Source organism: Urocitellus parryii, chromosome 4, assembly GCF_045843805.1.
Source record: "Urocitellus parryii isolate mUroPar1 chromosome 4, mUroPar1.hap1, whole genome shotgun sequence".
Taxonomy (NCBI): Eukaryota; Metazoa; Chordata; class Mammalia; order Rodentia; family Sciuridae; genus Urocitellus; species Urocitellus parryii.
In genome coordinates, this window is record NC_135534.1 from 210,029,009 (window position 1) to 210,049,660 (window position 20,652).

The 20,652-nt window shown below is 58.2% G+C and overlaps 1 protein-coding gene across 2 annotated transcripts in view; it reads right to left on the bottom strand.

Moving 5' to 3' along the window:
- Nucleotides 1-309: 309 nt before the first annotated feature.
- The window catches only part of Nacc2 (NACC family member 2), a 61,297-nt gene continuing 40,954 nt past the window's right edge, over nucleotides 310-20,652 (bottom strand). The window contains exons 3-7 of one of the 2 annotated variants that reach the window (XM_026395541.2): nucleotides 9,236-9,400; nucleotides 6,975-7,080; nucleotides 6,315-6,412; nucleotides 4,663-5,170; nucleotides 310-2,051 (exon numbers count right to left, since the gene is read on the bottom strand). In XM_026395541.2, the coding sequence (XP_026251326.1) occupies nucleotides 2,039-2,051; nucleotides 4,663-5,170; nucleotides 6,315-6,412; nucleotides 6,975-7,080; nucleotides 9,236-9,400 (890 nt within the window). In that variant the 3' untranslated portion in view covers nucleotides 310-2,038. Of the gene's footprint in view, nucleotides 5,171-6,314; nucleotides 6,413-6,974; nucleotides 7,081-9,235; nucleotides 9,401-20,652 lie in introns of both variants that reach the window. The other variant, XM_026395542.2, reaches the window with a different exon arrangement.

Genomic DNA, 20,652 nt, shown 5'->3' on the forward strand with positions numbered 1-20,652 from the left:
CCCTCCTGTCATGGTAGGCTCCGAGCAGGGCCCCACAAACACCCCAGGACACCCCACCCCTCCCGCTCCCCTCACTTATAAGACATTGGTAAGGTCAAGCGGCCCTGAACCCCAACAGGATCCCTGCTCACCGGGGGATGGCCCTCTCCTGTCCTCTCTAGGGGCTCCAGCAGCCTCGGATCCTGAAACCAGGACCCTCTTGGAGGGCTGGCCGCCTGGTCCCAACAGCCCGCCCCCTCCCTGACTTCTCAAAGTCCCCTCAAACCCCACAAGTCAAGCAAAGCCCAAGATACATGGGTTTGAACTGACTTTATTATTCTGTAAATGTGAATTTTACAAAGCGCTTTACAGTTAACGATGACATCGTTTTGTCGTGGACTTCTGCCGTGTGACACGGCTCTGAGCACGCTCGCTCGAAGCCCTCGGGGTTCCCTGGTCGCTTGCGCACATTGCTGTCGGTTTAGTTATTGATACAATGTTGTCAGCCATGGCTACAAAGTAACAGTCTGGTCGCTAGGGAGAACAGCAGGGAAGGGCTGAGGAAGGCAGGAAGGACACAGCAGGCTCTCCCGGCCAAGACTCTGGCTCTGTGGAGCCCTGGACAGCACAACGAGTGACCTCAGTGCCTTAGTTAACAGTCGTGAGTTACAGTACTACTTTAACCCCCAGACAGATCCTTTCAAACAACTGTCTCCTCTTCAAGTCTTTCCTCCAAACATTCTGTCGAAAGGATGAATGTTCTCTTTGCACCCGGTGCCATCCAAACGTTCAAGTCAAAAATATTTATACATTTTATACTTAGTTCTTTTTTTTTTTTTTTGTCTGCTAAAAATAGTATTGCAAGTTTTGGCTTCTTTTGACATAAAAATCACAATCGTGTGCAAAACCCTAACAACGGAGGCAACTGATCAGAACACAAGCAGGTCATCCAATCTGAATGCTTTAGATTCTGCATGATTTTCCTTCTTTTTTAAAACAACAAAACAAACAAACAAAAGCAAAACACCTTTGCCATTTTAGAAACATCTTGTAGCGAGCCCTGCGCGCTCACGTGGTGGCCGCACGGAGCTGGCTGGCTGACAGGAACAGGCAGCATCATTCTCAAACAGTAGTTAAAGCTGAGAGGCTTCTCCGTGTCCCCTTCCCAGTAGGACTGGCTGCTGACAGAGGCAAACAGGTTTCTCCCACTTGGGCAAAGACACTTCCATAAGAAGAGCCCCTGGGGGGCCCAAGCAGGACCCAACGGGGAGGCTGGGCCAAAAGACCAGCTGTTGAACAGGACCAGGCTTGCCCCAGTACAGCAGCTGGCCACCAGCCCCTCCTAGGTCCTTCCTTAGCCCTCCTCTGGCTCTGAACAGATACTGGGAAGCCAGGAAGGATGGTTTTCAGTGGGGGGAGAATGAGACCACACAGCCGGTTCCCCTCTACCTGCCCAGCAGTCATGCATTGCAGGGTCCCCGGAGGGTCCCTCCCTGCTGGCCTCTCACACAGCTGCGTCCACAATCAGGGCAAAAGTAAGACACCAAATCAGATGCAAACTGAAGCGACCACAGAGAACTCGGTGAGCAGACCTGGTGCAGAAAACAAGACAGAATTCAAGTACCAAGGCGCCGGCCAGGCGGACCGCCCCTCCCAGCTCACAGTATCTGTCCCGTCTCTGGCCCCTTCCTCTGGACCTTTTGCACTTGTCCCAGCTGCCTCCAGGGTTGTCCCCTCTGGAAGGGCAGGGGAGGGCGGAGCGGTGGCTGGACCCCCAGGCTGGCCACCTGCCTCAGCAGCTCCAATGCGGTCCAGTCCCGACTGTCCTCCTGGAAAAGGCGCCAATATAACTTAGCTCTATAATAGACTCTATATAGTATATGCGTATTGCTAGTAGTCAAGCTTGGGAATAAAGGTGCAGACATCTCATAAATACTGAGTGGCTCGTCTCTGGTCTACAGGGTCTGGATGAGTCAGGGTCACGCGCGCAGGACAAGACAGCCCCCGATTCTGGAATTAGTCATCTTGTAAACAAAGGAGGGGGGAGGGTCCGGTTTTCTTAATTGGTTTTCCTTGGGAAAAATGATCAAAAGATGCTAAGGCACTCTGGAAGGCCCCTCCGAGCCCAGGCCCGCTGCCCGCCCGCCCGCCTGCCCCGCGGTACATTCAGGATGCGGAGGGAGCGCCCCCGGCAGGTACAGTCATCGGCCACGCACGTCTGCAAACGCTCCCGACCATGTCCCCTGTGGACACATTAGTGCAAAACGCTCGGCCTGGCCCGCCTGGGGCACAGGGAGAGCTCAGAACCCATTCACATTTAATTATTATTATTTAAGTTTTACCTATAGCTCTTGCCTTCCTTACCCAGAACAAAACAGACGGCGATTATAAACAATTAAGGGACAGAGGTCACAGGACATTGTGCTAGCCCGAGCAGTGGTCAGGCATTCTGTGCGGCCACCACCTCCTCTAGTGGCCAGTGGCACCCTCCCTGTGCTGGCCCAGGGTGGGGGACCGTGCCCACTTTGGAGTGGAAGGGAGAGAGAGAGAGCCCTTCTGTCAACAGCCAGGACAAGTGGGTCCACCTCCCAAAGGTCCCCAGGGATGGTCAAATTAAAGTGCAAATCGGGGGGTGGGGGCGGCAGATGAAGGAAAAACTCAGAGAAACCAGGGCGAAGCTCAACCTCACCCAACATCCCTCTACTGCCCCCTGGCCTCCTCCCAGTGCCAAGAAGGCTTGGTCCAGGTTCTCAGAGGACACCCTGGAGACTCCAACCCACAAGAGCCCAAGGGGAGGAGACAGGCAGAGGGAGCCCACCTCTCTGCCTGAAGGTTCTAGGTGCTGGTAGGAGTGGTCCTGCAGCCACCCAGCACCCCAGGAATGCAGGCTTTGGGTCTCCCTGGACTCAGGCCCCAAGGGGCAGGTAGAGGGGCCAAGGCTAGATCCCGTGGTGCCCAACCCTGGTCCTCCTGCTCCCTTTCCAAAGTCACTCGATCTCCATGGAGGGCAGAGACATGCTGGGCCAGTGTATGAGGGGCCCCCAAGTCCTCTCCACATGGAAACAAGGGGCCTGGTGGGAGGAGCCCCAGCTCCCCATGTGGGACCCAGTGCCCGGCACTGCAGCTTGGGAGAGCCTGCCCACGAGTGCATACAGGAGCGGGCAGCTGAGTTCAGGATGGACGGAGGGAGCAACAGACCCTTCAAGTCTGGGCATGGGGGTCCCTGGCCACACTGGGAGTGGCCTGGGTCTGCAGGCAGTTCCTGGACAAGGCAGAGGAAGAGACTCCTGGGCAAATGGCTCTGTGAGCCCCACCATACAGAGGTCAGCACTTCAAGGTCAAATCGAGCACTCTAGCCTCCAGCAGGCCAGCTAGCCTCCATGGCCCTCTCCACCGCCCCCACCTGCCCCTGTGGTCTCTTGACCCTCCGGTCCACCTGGAATCCACACCTGCAACCTGCCCTAGCTCAGGTCTGAGCTTGCTGCCCACCCAGCAGCCTTGGACATCCAGAGTCGCCCAGGGCATGAGTGAGGGGCATAGCCGGGGCCATTCCACCCTGGCCCTGCCCAGGTGGCTGTGCCTGCCCAGCAGAGCCCCCAGGACCCCTGAGTTTGGCCTCACACATTCTGGCTGCACTTACCTGGGGCCCCATCTCCAACAGGAGGTGACAGGACCCTGGCCCAGGCTGGGGGAACATGGCATGGACTCATCCCCAGTGAGCAGTAGGCTGGGGCTAGCGACACCGTCCCTCCCCAATTTTTTGCTCTTTTGGGTCTGAAAATTTCCAATATATGAAACAGATCTGAACTAAACAGAAACACTAAACAAGTAAAAATCCCAGAGTGGCTGGGGAGTCAGGGTAGCGAGGGCAAGACCAGCCGCGTGTGTCCCATGGTGGGCACAGGGTGGCAGCCCTACCCCATGGGATGGCAGGTAGCCAGGCTGAAGCCAGTGGTGCCCTGGGGTCAGCAGGCCAGCCCCTGGGGCTTCAGGTGAACCAAGGAGCCACAGGGCCAAGGGTGGGCAGAGGGAGGACATGGTGGTGGTGGTAGTGGTGGGAATTAGGGCTCTTCCCCCACCCCAGGTGACTAATAGCCACCTCAGCACCACCACCGCTGGTCCCTGCACACACACACACTCACACACACACGCACGCACACATGCACACACCCATACAGGCGGTGTCTTAGGAAGAAGGAAAAAAGGGATTTTGGCCCCTGGGGGCCCAGTGCTGCCCCAGAGCCCTGGTGGGGTCCCCATGATAAGAAACGGAGTGTCGTGTGCCCACCTGTCACAGGCCCCTACTGCCCAACTTCCCCTTCTGGGGCAGGAGGAGCAGGAAGGTGGGCGAGGCAGGGGCAGGGCTGGGCATGGGGGCCTGGGCCTCTGGCCCCCTCCCCAAGAAGTGGGAGGGGAAAGCTACAATAGGAGACTGACCTGGCGGGTATCAGAGGAGCCCTGGGCCCTTCTCCCAGAGCATGGCCAGCGGCCTAGCTGTTTACAGTATAACGATGCGTTTGTTTCCTTCATCCATTTAAATACAGGCAGAATAAAAATCACATTTTTGTCAGGCAGCAGTAGCAGTTCAGTAGGTAAGTGGCTTGATCACATTTGTCTGTATTAGTAACGCATGCAAGCAGCTCTAGTACTCGGTCCCTTGTGAGTGGCCACACGGGCCCTTACAAAGTCCCTGCATAGGTGCCCTCCGGCCTTCTTGTAGCTGCGGCTGCTGGCGTCTGGGGCCTGCTGGAGCTGGTGCTGCCCTGCTCAAAGGGCTGCGGGGGGCTCTGGCCATCAGGGGGCAGCGGCTCAGGGGCGGCCACCTCCTGGATGACGGAGCCAGCCCCATCAGCCTCCTCGCTGGCTTCGAAGGCAGGGTTGGCGGCAGCGCTCAGATCCACATTCACAGCATCAGTTCTCAGAGCCACGATGGTGGCTGCGTCGCTCCGCCGCTCAGCATAGATGCGCTGCTCGAACACCTGTGCAGCGCCGGGCGGGAACTCGGGGTCCAGGGGCAGGCTGGCAGCCGAGGCGCCCATGACGGTGCGATACATCTCCACGCCCTCCGGCAGCATGGACTTGATCTTGGGCAGCCAGCGCTTGCGGACGCGGCGAGCGTTGGTGCACATGTCCGCCGCGATCACATTCATCTCGCTCTCCTTGAAGCTAGGCGCGAAGTTCTGACAGTACACTGTAGGGGCAGGGGCGGGAGGGGCATAAGACACCCTGCACGGGCCAGCGGCCAGTCCCATGGCAGGGACTTGTAGGGACCATCCCCTGACTCAGTCCCTGCTGGCTGGGGACCAAGTGGCCCCAGAGACTCTCCTGATCTCAGCCATGGAAGCAGTGGTCTATATTCTCCCTGGTTGGTCCAGGAGGCCTATGGGATCCTTGGGGACAGTCTCTGCCTGGTGGGGTGGGACAGCCCCCACTGCCCACCCAGATTGGACACCTTCAAGCTCTCCAGGTCTCCCCACCTGCAAATTGGGACCTGTTGCAGGGCCCTCCTCACAGGGCTAGCGGAGTGAGAAGTCAGTGCACCGAGAGCCTTCCCTGTCCCCATCCTCAGGAGCCTTGGACAGCGGCTGTCGCCACCAGTTTGGAAAGACTCTCCTTGCTCCACCAGGAGTCCCACACCAAGGCCAGGCTCAGGTCCCCCAAACAGCAGCAAGCTCAAGGCAGGTCCTTCTGACAAGCTCTGCTGGGAGCATCAGACACACCCTGACCCCACAGATTCCTGGGGCCCGGCTGTCACCCTGTGCTTTGGGACTATAACCACTGGCTGCCAAGGCTCCTGCTACACAGGGCCTTCTGCTAAACAGAATTAGCCTCAGAGGGATTTTTTTGGAGAAAGTGAGATGTTTCCTGGGCCACTGGCTGTGGAAGGCTGTGCCCTGGGCCAGTCTGCCTGCGCTGGTGCAGCGGCTCCTTCCCCATCTGGGGCATGGAGCTGGGTGGTGTCTGCCACAGAGAAGGACCGGGCTCCGCCCCGCCACCCAGGAGCGGGAGGCAGAAGCCGGCCGAACAGATGGCAAAGGCTCAAAATAACCTCAACATGTAAATAAGGGGTTTTGTTCAAAAAGGAAAATTAGATCTATTTCACATATTAAAATAGTTCCGCAGCTGAATTCATCATGCTTGGAAACCTCCCAAGGACGCTCACACCTCGGGCCCGCTCTGGTGCTGCTCTTTTCCTTCTCTCCCGGGTGCGCTCAGGGAGAGCCGGGTGCGGTGGAGGACCCGCTGCCCACCCAGCCTTCTGGGGCTGGGATCTGAACCCAAGGGAGCTTCCAAGCTCCCAAGAGACCCTCCCAGAAACCCCAGGGTCCACTCACACTTCACAGCATTCAGGACCCGGCTGTCCAGTGGCTTGCGGCTCGGGTCACTGGTGGACGAGCGGATACCTGTGCCGCAGCTGTTGGCCAGAGTGTTCCTGCAGAAGGGTGGGGAAGGGACGGGTTACGGCCGGGCCAGAGGGGACTCAAGGAGGAGCCCCCTCACCCCTCGCTGTGGCCCCCTGGGACTGGGGTGCTGTCACAGGAGTCGGGTCCATGTGGAGTGCAGGCCCAGCCTCCCTCTAAGGGAGAGGGAAAGCAAAGACCCCAGGGCTCAGTGAGTGACTGATCAGCTGGGCCAGGAAGCTGATGCGCTGGTCCTGACCTCGTCTGCAGGGACCCCGGGGTCACCTGAGCAAGCGGCCTAGGCACGGGGGCAGAAGCTCTCCTGGCCCATAGTGTCATGGGTACAGTGCTTTCCACTTCATTGGGGGGGGACCACAAGTCATTTGGGAAACACTGGCCCCTCCCTAGACCAAGCCCTGGTCCAAGGCGACTGGTCACCCTCCTGGAGCCTCCCCTGTCCTGGCACTAACAGGCTCTGTTGAGAAGTCAGGAATGCACAGAACCTCCACTGCTGAAACCCACGACAACCAGACAGATCACAGCCACAGGAGACTCTAGAACCTTCCGAAGCTCTCCCCGGTGCCTCCCACTTACCTGTCAAAGAAGGTGGCCAGGAGTCTCCGTAGCAAGACCTTGTGCTTCACCCCTGCACAGAGGTGGCAGTTCATGAGCTGGCCACGTGTGATATAGACCCCGGAGCCTGTGGTCAGCAGACATCAACATGTTAGACCCATGGCCTTATGATCCAAAACCCAAGGCTCATGACCTTCAAGAGCCAGAAGAGGTGAGCAGGGCCCCAGGGCCCCAGGACCCCAGGACCCCAGGACTTCTGCTTTGCTAGGAGCCATCTCAGCTCCCACCCACTGGTCCCTAAGATAGGCTCCATGGAGGCCACCTGCCACCATGTACAACTGGGACCCAGCAGGTCTTGAGAAAGTCACGGTGTCCACACCACCTGATGACACACCCTAGCTCCCAGCTCTCCCTGGTGGGCTGAGGCCCTGAAGGCAGGACGCAGCCACCACAGCCCTGACCACTTCCCTGGGTATGTGCTCTGAGGGGCTGGCTCTGTCCCTGTGTGTGCTTTCTGCCCTGTCCCTTCCCAGGCAGCAAATGGGGAGATAGACAGCACTTCACCTGGGCCAGCTAATGTCCCCCAGGTGCATCAAGGAGAATCCAGCCAGGGCAGAAGAGTGACCAGGGAGGCCCATGCTGTAACAACCCAGGAGCTCCCTAAGGCCTGGTGAGCAAAGGACCTCCAGAGAACTGAACCTGCCTGACCCGTGGGGAGGCTATGTGTACACTGGACACTGCCATGTGAGGGCAGCTTACCCAAATCACTTGGCCACCCCACGGTGTGCAGGAAAAGCAGGGTGAAAACCCTGAAGGGCACATCAGCCCTTGCCGGTCCCGTGGCTCTGTCAGTATCCTCTTATTTGGGTCTCCACTATCTGATCTGCAATGGGGCACTGAGGACCAGACTGAGTGCCCCAGGGGAAGGAGCCAAGGCCGTCCAGTTCTGGCCCAGGAGGAACCTGCTTTCACCTGGGGAACCTCGCTAGGTGCCCTCAGCACCAACTCTGGCCCTGGAAAAGGTGCCGGCACAGTTGGAGGAACCCTCCCAGCTCCCCAGGGATCTGTTCTGGGGACAGCAGTCTCAACAACTGTGACGGCTCCACTCCCTGAAGTCCACATGCCCAACACCCAGGAGCCCCGAATTCTCCCCCAATCCCGCCACAGACCCTCCTGTCAGAACCTGGGCTGGCCCAGCTCGGAGGTTACTCCATCCTGAGCATCTCTCCAGCCCCAGCACCCCACACCTTAAACAGAGGCTGCCCGGAGGGTGGAGGGCGGAGGGCGGAAGGCACCCCTTCCTGGGACCACACCAGGCCAGAAGCCTCCTGGGACCCTGTCCAGTGCTCATGATCCATCCAGCCTGACACCCACTCTCCCTGGAGCAGCTGTGGCTGTTAGAGACAGCAGGGCAGGGAGTGGTGTGCCCCAGCCCCCAGAGCAGCTCTTGCCCACCACACACTAGCCAGGAAGTAGGGCTCTGGTAAGGCCAGGAGTCCCTGAGAGCTGCCCCCCTGCAGCCCAGTGGTGAGGTCTGCCTCAGGCTGCACTTCCCAGACAAGGGACCACTGGGCAGAACCCGGAGCGCAGGTGGTGACTGGGAGCCAGAGAGAGGCAGACCAGGCCGTGGGGGAGGGGGACAGCTTGGTGCTGGGGCTGGGGGAGGGCACCTGGGGACCCATCCAGCCTGCATTTGGGACTTCATGGGCAAACCAAGAAAAGAAATGACCGGAAAATGGCTGAAGGGCCCGGGGTACTGACAGTGCCATGACTTTATACCCCTTTGCTGAGTAGCCCTAAAATCCTACAAGGGGCTGGGAGGCCAGAGGCATCCCAGCGCTGGAGGCTCTGGCGAGGCCTGCGCCCACATGGGCTTCCGACCCCACTGTGCTCCCTGTTCCTGCAGAATTCCAGCCTGCACGGAGAGCTGCCACTCGGAACCTCTGGCCACCACCCTCTCAGGCTGGCAGTGGGCACTCACATGAGAAGGACAGTGGTAACTCTGGGACTTGGTTCAATCTGTGACCTACATTAACACCATGAATGCAGCCCTGCCAATCAGCAAGGCGGCCAGCCCAGGGGATTCAATTAAAATGCTAAATTAATTCAATTGAATAACTCCTCTTAATGACACATTCTTCTAAAAGGAAATTAGAGGAAATTTAAGATGTTCTTTTTTTTTTCCTTTGACTGATTGGTGATGAGTACATTGTTCATAGTTCTGAAAAAAATAAAGGGAGAGAGGACATTTGCATACAATAGACAGGGTGGAGCATCCTCACCTGCCACCAGCTCCAGCTTCTCCCCAGGGTCGCCCTCCGAGTACAGCTTGGGGTGGCAGCGGTACCCAATCTGGCTGATGAGGCTGGCGGGCAGTGCCACAAGGTCACGGCGGATGAGGACGCAGGAGCGGCTCTCCAGTGGCACCGGCTCTGGCTTCTCTTGCACTGCAGCACAGAAATCACCTGCTCAGGTGGGTGCCTGCTGGCCAGGCTAGGCTAGGCTGCCCTGCACCCGCCCACCATGTCCCCCGATGCTGGGATTGGACCTGCTCTGTGCCAGCCTGTGCCAAGCCAGACCCACTCCAGCCGTCCTCCAGGCCTGCTGATGGCAGCAGGTTCTGCTGGCTCAGCCCTGCCCTGCAGGAAGCCTGAGCGAATGAGCAGAGGGAGTCAGTGAGGGACACCCACCAGGACCAGGACACTGAGGGCTGGAGGCAGCTCCCAAGGGGTGTCCCCCTGCAGGCGCTGCAGGCCAGGTGGGAATGAGGGCTTCTGCTAAGCAGGAGGCTAGAGAGGAGCCTGAGCCGGAAGCAGGAGGCAGGACAGCTCCTCCAGAGGCACCATGGCTAGAGATGGGGCAGCAGCAGGGCCTCTGCCTCTGAGCCAGGGGGAGTGCCCAGCTCTGCCTGAGGAGCGCTGGCGGAGGGAGAGGCCAAGGCTGCAACCAGGTGCCAAGCAGCGGCAGACCCCAGGATCTCCCCAACCAGGTCCCTGGAAGAGGCAGCGGGGCACAAGCAGCCCTGTTTCATGGGTGAGGGGACCAGGGGACTTGGCGAACGTGAGGAGGACATGGCCTCTCACATCACGTCAGCATGAGGGGCTGGTCAGGCAGATGCAGTGTCACCGCGGGCAACTCCAGTCTCCTGCTGCCTGGGAACGTTCCTGCCAGGACCACTGCCGGGATGGGCAGCCAGGGCCCCGGGGCCACCTAGGGCCTGCAGCTCTGCAGTGTGCGCCCTCGGCACTGCCCAGAGGAGGACATTTGGGACTTCATGGGCAAACCAAGGAGGCGACTCCATTCTGAACACCTCTCCATCCCCACCTCCTTCAGGGTCTGGAATCACCCAGTGCTGCTCCCAGGTACCCAGGGCCCTTGAATGTGCCTACACCATCCCCAGAAAGCAGGATGCCAGCCAAAAGCATCAGCTCTGCCCTGAGAACAGGTTTCCAGCCCTCCCCAGGCCTCCTGACCAGCTTGGCCTGCAGGTTCTCCAGCAGGACACCACAGCTGGGGTGCAGGGTCCTCTCCAAGGTTCACCGTGGGCTGGACCAAGACCCGCATCTACCTACCGTTTGCTGGGTATTCCGAGTGCTGAAAGCCAAGGATGCAGCCTCACCCACCCCAAAATCCTGCCCAGTGCTGCCAACACACCCCTGAATGTCTCTGCTGCCCCTCGTCCCATGGAGCCTTGCCACGGCCCCTGCCCTGACCCCCAGGGCCAGTAGCAGGTCAGCAGGGCTCCAGTAGAACCAGCCTGTGTTCCCACAGGCCACCATGGCCTCCAGGCTTGTGTTCCTGACTCAGAGACCTGGCAGGCCACACACACAGCAACCTGCTCATATAGGATGCCACCTCACTCATCCCGATGTCCCCAGCACACAAGGTGGTCCTGAGAGAGCCACCTGACCCTGGTCAGAGGTCCTGTTCTGGGCAGGCTCCTCACGCCTGGCTGGGCAGCAAGGCCCCAGGTGAAGGCCCAGGACCATCCCTCCCAGACCCATGGAGGTCCGTGGGTAGGCAAAGGCCCTGCCACTGAGACAGTCCTTGCTCAGTGAGGGTGGCAGTTCCCTTGTCACCCTCAGTGGAGCCGGAAGCCCCCGTGGAGGAGGGGCTTGTAGGATCTGGTACTTAACACCCAGAACCCGCTGGCCCTGAGACTCGAGAGTCCTGGGGGCGAAGGCAGGTGGCTCGGACTTGGACCCGCCCTGAGGCTGCTCCGGACAATCAGAGCAGGTCACTCCAGCAGAGCCAGCACCCATCCCCGCACCACAACCCGCCTTCAGGGGCCCCAGGACAACACCTCAGCAGGGGCAGCTGTGGAGGGCTCGAGGAGGGTGCGTAGCGGGGGACCCCAGTAGGAATTAGCTGTAAGTCACCGTCCCATCAAGCTTCTGAGGGGGAGGAGTCAGGGCTACCCAGTCTCTGAAGGCCAACACCTGGGTAACAGGGTGACACCATCCACCCCAAAACCACAGGGAGCAGCTGCGGGAGACTGTGGGATGGGCTCTAGTCCCGAGGGTCTGGCGGGAGTGGGTGGGGTGTCAAGACCACTTGCAGCTTAGCGTCCACGTCCAGGGTCTGGAATCACCTGATGCGACTCCCAGGTCCCCGGGGCCTCCACCTGTTCCTGCATGGCTTCAGACCCCTCTGGAGTGGCTACCACCCAAGCTCAGAATGAGCATGCTGAGACCTTAAGTCTGACTGTGGCTGAATTCCAGGGAAAAGGGGAGATCTCCCAAAGGTAAAAGACACCCCAAGTAAGCACAGAAGCCAGGAAGGTGGCCGGCTGCAGGGGTAGACCCAGAGTCCCTCCTGCCGCTGGAGGGTCAGCAGGGTCAGCAGGGTCAGATGGCACTTTCCACCTAGTGGAGCATCGGAAAATCCTTACAGCCTGGAACCCCCTGGGGGCTCAGGGAATACAGAAAACAATCTGGGTGATATTTTAAAACATAATTACCCGCCCCCCGCCCCCCTCAGCCCGCAGTGATTACACATGCAGAGGAGCCGGCCAAGCTGCGCGGTGGCATTTACATAGAGCGCTCCCATCCACAACTCCCCTGCCTCGAGATGTTTTTCTCAACAGCAGAAGTTGTTTGTGCTCAGCTCGCATGCCCCTCCCCAGCCCCAGCCCAGCTCCCCAAGAGCCAGAGCCTGTCAGCACCAGAACACCCGAAAAACCGCTTCTATTTCTGCTTTGCCGAGTGTCGGATGCTGCCGTGGCTAAAAATACCCTGAACTGAGTTGCAGCTCATCTGCAAAGGTGTCTGAACTTCTTCTGCACCCCACCCCTTCCCCAGGCCTCCGATCACCAACCTGAGGGGCTGCAGTCACCACCTGGAGAGTGGAGAGCTGAACTGCTCGCAGGGTGTTAAAGGAGCACTGGAGATGTGTTCAGAGGAGAGCTGGGCAGCTTGTCCCTGCAACCCCACAGGAGGACCTGGGTGGGCCGTGAGCAGGGCAGGGACGCTACAGGTCACACCAGGTCTCTGCACCTGGGTCTCAGGTACCAGGAGGCCCCCAGGACTAGTGGGGTCCCCAAGAGGAGCTGCTGCCTTCACCATCAAGGGCCTGTGGACCAAACTGTGGTCTCCAGGACTGCACTGCAAGGAGGGGCCACCAGCTGTGTGTACAGAGAGGCGATCGAGTGCCCTCCACACAGCGGTCACAAGGGAGAGACCTGGAGCAGCTGCTCAGCTGGGCAGACGGGGCGCCAGCCAGGAGGGTGGGCGAAACCTCCCTCTGGGTATGTGGCTGCACCAACACATGGGGGCTCCTCTGGGCTCCTGACTCGGGATCAAGGGGCCCTGTCGAGCCTCCAAGGCCCCACAACTCCCAGCCTGAGTGACTGGCACCACAGGGACCCAACATATGGTGAAGGAAAGGAACCCTGGGGACCTGGAGCTGAGGGACATCAGCTGACACCCAAGGACAAAGCCTATGGGACTGCACCTGTGTGGGTCCCAGAGTCACCTGACTCCTGGAGACAGGTGGGTGTGGGGGCAGGGTGGGGGTCTGTGCAATGGGGACGGATGTGCTGTGGACTGAGGGGCGATGGCTGCACAGCCCTGAGGACGTGCTCCATGCCGCAGTGCACGTAAGACGACTGTCACAGTCCGCCTGACAGTCTGCGCATCTTAGCACAACAGAAACACTTTAAAAAGGAGGAAAAGAGGGGCCTGGGTGTTGCTCTGTGGTAGAACATGTGCTTAGCCCACGTGAGGCTCCAGGTTCAATCTCCAGCACCAGAAAAAAGGACGAATGGAAGAATGAGGGGTGCAGGTGGACGGGAGCCCTGGCCCCCCACAGGCCCTCTGCAGTCCAGCGCACCAGGCCAATGCATGGACTCTGCCCAGCAGGAGGCCCCAGACTGGTCCAGTTCCAGCCTCCCATGCATGAGACATCCTTGGGGACCCAACGACAGGCAGCATGGGCAGCCCCCATCCCAGGAGCCCCCACCAAGAAATCCTAGCCGCTGTCCTGGCTGCCATCGGTGCTGGCCACCCTGGTAAAGGTCCTGAGAACCCTGGGGCAGGGGAGGGAGGAGGAAGCAAGCCTGGCCCCACAGAGTATACACCATCCCTGAAGATGCAGAATAGGAAAATGAAGCCCTAGTTCTTAATTATAGAGAAATAGACAACATAAACCCAAATTGATGGGAAAGCGCTGACTCACACTCTGGTTTTAAGACTCCCTGTGCAGCGATAGTAATCAAGGCCACGCGGTGCTGGTGCAAGGACAGACACGCGGCTCCACGGCACAGAACAGAGGCCCTCAAGTAGGCTCCATGGGGTGCTTAGCTGGGTTTCCACCCAGGGGCACAAGTCACTCAGTTGTGGTAGTGACAGACCCCTCAACAATCGGTGCTGAGCAACTGGCCAGCCATGTGCAAACCAAACCAAAGCTGCCCTCCACTGGACCTCGCACCAGCCCAGAAGGCACAAAAGTGGATCTCACACCCAACACCAAACAAGAACCTTTCAGAAGAAACACTCTTGGGATAACAGAAGTAACTGATACCGTGGACCCCACCAAAGCGGAACACCTCCATTCTGCAAAAGAAGGTAAGACAAGATAACCACAGGCTGGGGGAGAATGTCAGCAGAGCCCACATCTGATGAGGACCTGCATCCAAAACTGTAAAGAGCTCTCAACACGGAACAGAAGAAAACAGCCCAGATTCATGAGAGAGGCAGAGTCACAGACGGAGCTCGGCACTGAAAAGATGCTGCGTGTTGTCGGCCAGGCGGGAATACAAGTTGACCCCCGAGAGCAGCCATCCACGTCCGCCAGAACGGCTGGACCAAGTACATCAGCATCACCAAGGGCCGGGGAGGAAGGGCACAGGCACAGCCCTACACGGCTGGTAAGAACGTGGGACGGCTGAGCCGCTCTGCAGGAGGCCTGGCCGGTTCTGTAAAGTCACAAACACTCCACATATGACCCCGCAGCTGACCCACAACTGCGCCTCAGGTTCACCCAGGAGGAGTGAGAGGCGGAAACTGCTGCAGAGAAGGCCGAGCGGGGAGGGAGCCGGCCCTGCAGAAAGGCCTTAGCAAATGGGCATGGCATGGCCACCCCCAAAAGGGGCTGTGGTCAGCAGTGAAGAAGAACAGACGGTGGGTACACGACTCGATGAGTGCAAGATTCTTCCCGCTGGGCAGAGGGTGCCAGGCTCAAACGGCCACGTACTCATCACCGTGTGGCGTTCTCCAAGACAGACTCCAGGCTCAGAGTGCAGACCAGTGGCTGCCAGGGCTTGGGGTGGTGTGTGCACGGCCCTCTAGGAGCAGCCTGGGGGGATCGGGGAATGCCAGGTCACCTGGCCCAGGGTGGCCTCCCAGCTCTGGGCCACAGTGGCCCCGACTCATACAAACACACACGTGGTGCACAATCAAGCACCCATAGCCCACCTGGACAGCTGCCAGCCTGGCCTGAGCCAGACTCTGGTGATCTGCAAAGGCCACACCCCTGACCGGCATCCAGTGGTACCTGAGTCCTAGGAACAGGGGTACAGGGACACACAGGGCGGGGTGGGGCAGGGGCCATCCCTGGGGAGAGGCCTCAGAACGCTGGCTAGGACCAGAAGGGGGCGTGGGGACTCTCCAGGAGAGCCCCATGCGGAGATAAGGGGAGCCCCTCTGTGTCCCTGTGTGCCACACAGGACTGTGCCCCACCATCTGCGCACAGCCCCTGAGCCTCATGGTCCAGTGGGCTCTGCTCTGGGAAGCCTTTCTCCTGGCATAGGGTCCCAGCTGGCCAGGTCAGACTGTCCCAGGACCTGGTATTTTCTGTTGTACAGAGGCATCCAGTAAGCACTTAATATGTGCAGGCCTTGGTAGTACCAGTAGTTTCTAAAGTGGTACTTCCTCATGCACAGGCTCCTAGAGCCCTGCCTTGCTCCAGAAAGGGGCCTCAGGCTGCACCCAGTGGAGCAGAGGTGCCACTGCTTGTAAGACGCCCCTCTTCTATGTGCCAGGGGACAGAAATGCCACCAGCATAACCACGCCCTCCACAATCACTGGCATCCAGCCCTGGGCCTGGCTGTTGCTGAGAGTCCTGGTGTCATCCTGGGCACCCAGAACCCCCGCTGGTGCCTCCATTCACAGGTGTAGAACACGAAGGCCGAGATGGGCACGTCGGGTGCAGACAAGCACAGGCCGGGCACAACAGCCAGGGGAGGAAGGACGGGCAGAGACAGAGCTGCCACACATCCTGCTCTGCGTGCCCTGGAGCAGGACAGCAGGCACAGCAGGCACACAGGCCCTGCAGCCACCGGCCACACACCGGAGTGAGAACAGCTGCGGCGAAGGCCAGGGCCCGTCCTCCACACACCCCACGCCGGCTCGGCCCTCCAGCTCTATTCTTGGCACCTGGGGCTCCCGTGACTGACCCAGGCCAGCTGACATGTCCCTGCAGCCTGATGCTCACAGCCCGGCCAACACCCTCCCAGGAGCAGGGTCTCCAAGCCCAGCAGCCATGGCTGCTTTAGCCCAGGCGCATCTCTGCTGCCTACTCCCAGGTGCCCGATCCAACCTGGAGGCTCTCCATGGTCCCTATGGTCTCCGGACCCTCAGGCGGCCATCCTGGAAATCCTTCTCATTGCCCGTCCAGCTGCATGCCTTCTCTGGCTCTCCCCACAAATTTCTATACCTGTCCAATGACATCCTTGAACTACCTTCACAGCCTCCTTATCCAGCCAGGGGATAGTCTGACCAGGGGCACTGGTCAGTGTGGAGGCACAAGCAGGGTTCTGGGTGCCCGGGATGACACCAGGACTCTCAGCAGATAGCCAGGCACTGGACTGGGCACACACACACATGGGGAATGGACAAGACCGGGGCATGGCGTGCTGTGAGCGCCTCCAGGAGACAGGCAGCGCTGTGACCAGTGCTCCCAGGGAGACCTGTGTGCTGTCCTCAGACCCGCTGGCACCAGCTACGCAAGACCAGATACAGCTGCCTGTAAAACACCCCAGAGACTCCTGGTGGGGGGGGCTGGAGCGGCCAGTTTTAGACTAACCCCTTATTGGACAATGGTGAGAGCCTCTTTTAAAAAGGGCCCCCAGGTGGCCAGGATTGAGGGGCTGAGACCCTCAGGAGAGGGAGCTAGGGCTGGAAGCAGGTGCCCAGGGACCTGGATGGGCATTCTGGTGCCAGTCCACGGCCTCCCCCAGGGCAGCTGCAGAACCTAAGTGGCACACGCGTGTGCAGGACAATGCCGAGGAAGCAGCCACCTGGACACCAGGAACCAAGTCCAGGACTTGGTGTCTCCTGTATTGAGGAGGACCTGCCAGGGAGTACCAGGCTCCCAGCTGGAGACCCAGAACAGGTCTGGGACGGGGCTGGGGGGGCTGAAGAGACTGCAGCCCCTCCAGGGGCAGTTCCCAGGCTCCCCCGGAGCATCCTGCTCACCCCTTCTAAACTGAGCCTGGTAATCAGCAAAGCAATGTCAGGAATGCCAGGAAACAGCACCAAATTAGGGGGGCAGGGGGGCCATCTACAAAGAGACACTAGATACAGACCAAATGATACAAAACCAATTTGCAAAAAAGACACTAGATAAGACAATTAACAGAGGCCGACTTTAAAACAACTGCTCTGAATATGAGTAGGAAACGTAGGTAACAAGATGGAGACTCTCACAGGAAACTAGAATCAATAAGAGAGACCAGAGCCCAGAATTAAGCAAAAATACAGTAACTGAAACTACGAGTTCAAAAGAATGGTGAAGAGAGAAATTAAACAGAGCAGATGGGGAGATTTGTGAACTGGAAAATAATTCAACACAAAATATCCAGACGGAAGAAGAAAAACCCAGAGGCCGAGACACAGGAGAGAGATGCCTGGAGAAAAGGGGCGAGGGCAGCCTCGCGGCATGCACCTGGGCCCCGGGAACCCGGGGAAGGAAAGTCTCCAGACGGCAGGGGCGAGGCCGGAGAGGTGAGGGTGCAGGAGAGGCCCGCAGCCTGATGGCAGGGAGGCTCCTGGGACGGAGCACAGAGGCGCAGGCGCTGACGTGCGGACGGCGAGGCAGCTGCGTACTGAGGGGGCCACCCCTGAAGGAGCAGATGGAAACTCACGACATCTCATGAGAAAAAACAGAATAGGACACAACCTGGATCAGGGGACACGACCTGGATCAGGGACACAACCCGGATCAGGGGACCATGGAAAATAACCAGCCCAGAGCACAGTGAGATGAGGGCACAGCTCCCAAGGTAACAGCTGCCAGGGGGGCGTGAAGAGTCCCGGGCAGGAGGTCAGAGGCTGGAGCCAGGAGCCCCCCGCCAGCCTGGGCAGTGCAGTGAGACCCTGTCAAGAAATAACAGAAGGGATAAAGAAACGTTGAAAGCCAAGAAAGCCCGGAGACCATTCAGGTAAATGTCACCCACGGAGCCGGCAGCCCAGCACAGCCCTCGGGGGTGTGAAGGCAGGAGTACTGCAGCGAAGCAGGGACCCTCCCGACACACCCATTCAACAGCGAGAAGAAACCAGCTTGCGGTCAACACACGTCCAGCATGGCCAGCAGGAGCTGGGCAGGCCACGCTGTGAGCGGTGCACACCATCTCTGTTCAAGCCAAGATGACAGGGACCACCTGAGGGTGCTCAGCTCTGCCTCAATCCCTGGTGCAGCATGCTGGGGGCCGGGGGGACAGCACCATTTCTCTGCAGGGCACGGAGCAAGTCCCCACCAGGGCCAGAGCAAGGAGTGGTCTGACAGGGGATTCAGAAACTGCTTCTGAATTGCTGCAGAACTCCAGGGTTAAAGGGAAGATATTTTCATCTGGATAACAATGAAGAAAATATAACATTTCAAAATCTGTTGAGACTCGGGGGCATAGTGCAGAGGCTGATCATGTGTTCATCATGCATGAGGCCCTGGGTTCCATCCCCAGCACCAAAAATAAGAAAAAGCAAAAAAGAAGTAAGAAAGGCTGAGCAGGAAACATGGAGCTCCAGAGCATGTTTCAGAAGGTTGAGGCGCTGAGCCACTAACAGGAAACCTAGTGATGAGAGAGCAACAGGACAAACTACCCAAGCACACCAGCACCAGCGTGCTGCAGGGGGGTCACGGTCCCAGGAAGGGCCTCACAGGACAGGTTCTCTACTGCTGGGCCACGTGTGTGTTTGCTGGGTGCAGTGGTACACACCTGTAATCCCAGCAGCTCAGGAAGCTGAGGCAGGAGGCTCGCAAGTTCAAAGCCAGCCTCAGCAAAAGTGAGGCACCAAACAACTCAGTGAGACCCTGTCTCTAAATAAAATACAAAATAGGACTGGGATGTGGCTTGGTGGTCGAGCACCCCTGAGTTCAATCCCTGCTACCCGTCCCCACCCCACCCCCCAAAAAGAAAGTGATTCTTTAAAAAATCTGTTCTCCATCCCTAACCTGTGGGCTGTGCAGGCCCCAGAACAGATCAGGGCCCATTCCTGTGAGACAGTGCATCGCAGAACAACTGCCTCCTAATGGAGGAAGCATTAGCCGAAGCCAACGAACGTCTGGAAGACACAACTTGCCAAAACTAACACACAAAGAAATGGAAATTCTGAGCCTGTCCCAGCACAAGTGAAGAAACAATCTAAATAATTATCTCCCTGCACAAAATTCAGACAGCATTCCACAGACTCTTCCAGATCATTAATAAAGGGAAGCAGCCAGGTACAGTGACCACACCTGCAATCCCAGCTACCCGGGAGACCCAGGCATGGAGATCAATTTGCCTTATGAGGGCAGATAACCATGATATCAAAACAAGACATGTCCCTCAAGGAAATGAGAGGGCGACGGTGGGAAAGCGGGCCCGGCCTGCAGTGGAGGGCTGTCACGTAGAGCCAGGGCCTACTTGGCGGGGGGTAGGGGGAGCGTGTACAAACCTGGTTTCCCAACACTCAGGCCAGGACCATCCTCAGCAACACCTCTGGGGCTGGGGGCTCAGGTCTGGCCAGGGAGAGGTGACTTCCCTTGAGTTAGCCACCCCTGGATACCTGGCACTCCACCGGTGGCTTCTGCCCAAGGCCCTCTTCTAACAGATCAACTCAGGGGCAGGGGTACAGAAGGACACTCTATCAAAACTGGGTTGCATTTACTAAAGGAATACAAAGTTGCTCCAATATTTGAAAAAGCAACCAATGTAACTAAGCACATTAACAGTACAGGAGGAAATCCGCCCACATGAAGACAGCCCCATCCAGGTGGTCCCAAGATGGCACCTTCACTGTGTGCAGACGCACCCTGATGGTCCCACACGTACCCCTAGGTGAGCAGTGCCTGACTGCGTGTAGGGAAAAAACTTGAGTGGAATTTCAACTTACTTGTCGGGGGAGCCTCCTAACCTAGCAAGAGAATGACCTCCCTTAATGTGACAGAATGTATCACCTCAAGGCCCTGAAGGGACATCCCACCCAGAACTAATGTCCCGCAGCCAGGACTGAGCTCTGCGCCCAGCACTCCTAGCCCAGGGCCTACGTCCATCCCAGGGCGGCAAGAAAGAAAGTATCAAAAGCTTTTCCTGAATGTGGAAAGGAGACCAGGGTGTACAAGAAGTTCCGCCAGTCCATGAGCCAAGAAAGCAGAGCAAAGGTTAAGGTTGGGATTAAAGCTGTCCTTGTGAGCCCATGGGGGTCACATAGACAGAAAATCCAAAGGCATCTGCAGGCGAAAGATTAGAGCAAACAAGTACATTTGGCAAGGTGACCACATGTGTGAAGTGATTCTTTTTCTGTATTTTAGAAACATTATTTAAAAGGGAAACTTAAATATCATGTAATTAGAACCAAAAAATGAATTTCTAAGAATAAATCTTGGAAAGGATGTGCAGAGAACTAGCACATATCCCCCCAAAACTTGAAAAAGAGTAAACGGAGGGATACACCACATCCAGGGCCTGGAGGACCCAATTCTGTGAAGATGTCAGATTGCCCTGGACTGACCTGCAGAGTGGACACAACCCCCAATTCCAGCTGGCCAGTGTGGCAGGATTCCACAGAGCACATGACAGTGCAAAGTGTGGCAGGGCAAGACCCCGAGAGCCACAAGACAGGGACGCCTGGGCCTCACAGGGGGCGCCAGGGGCAGGACTGGGGTCAGGGCCAGCTCCCAGCACAGATATCTGGAACACCACAAAGGGGCGCTGTCCTGCCAGGCAGAAGATGCCCTTCCTGTGACAATGGGCAGGTGACAGATGGTGACAAGGGTAGAA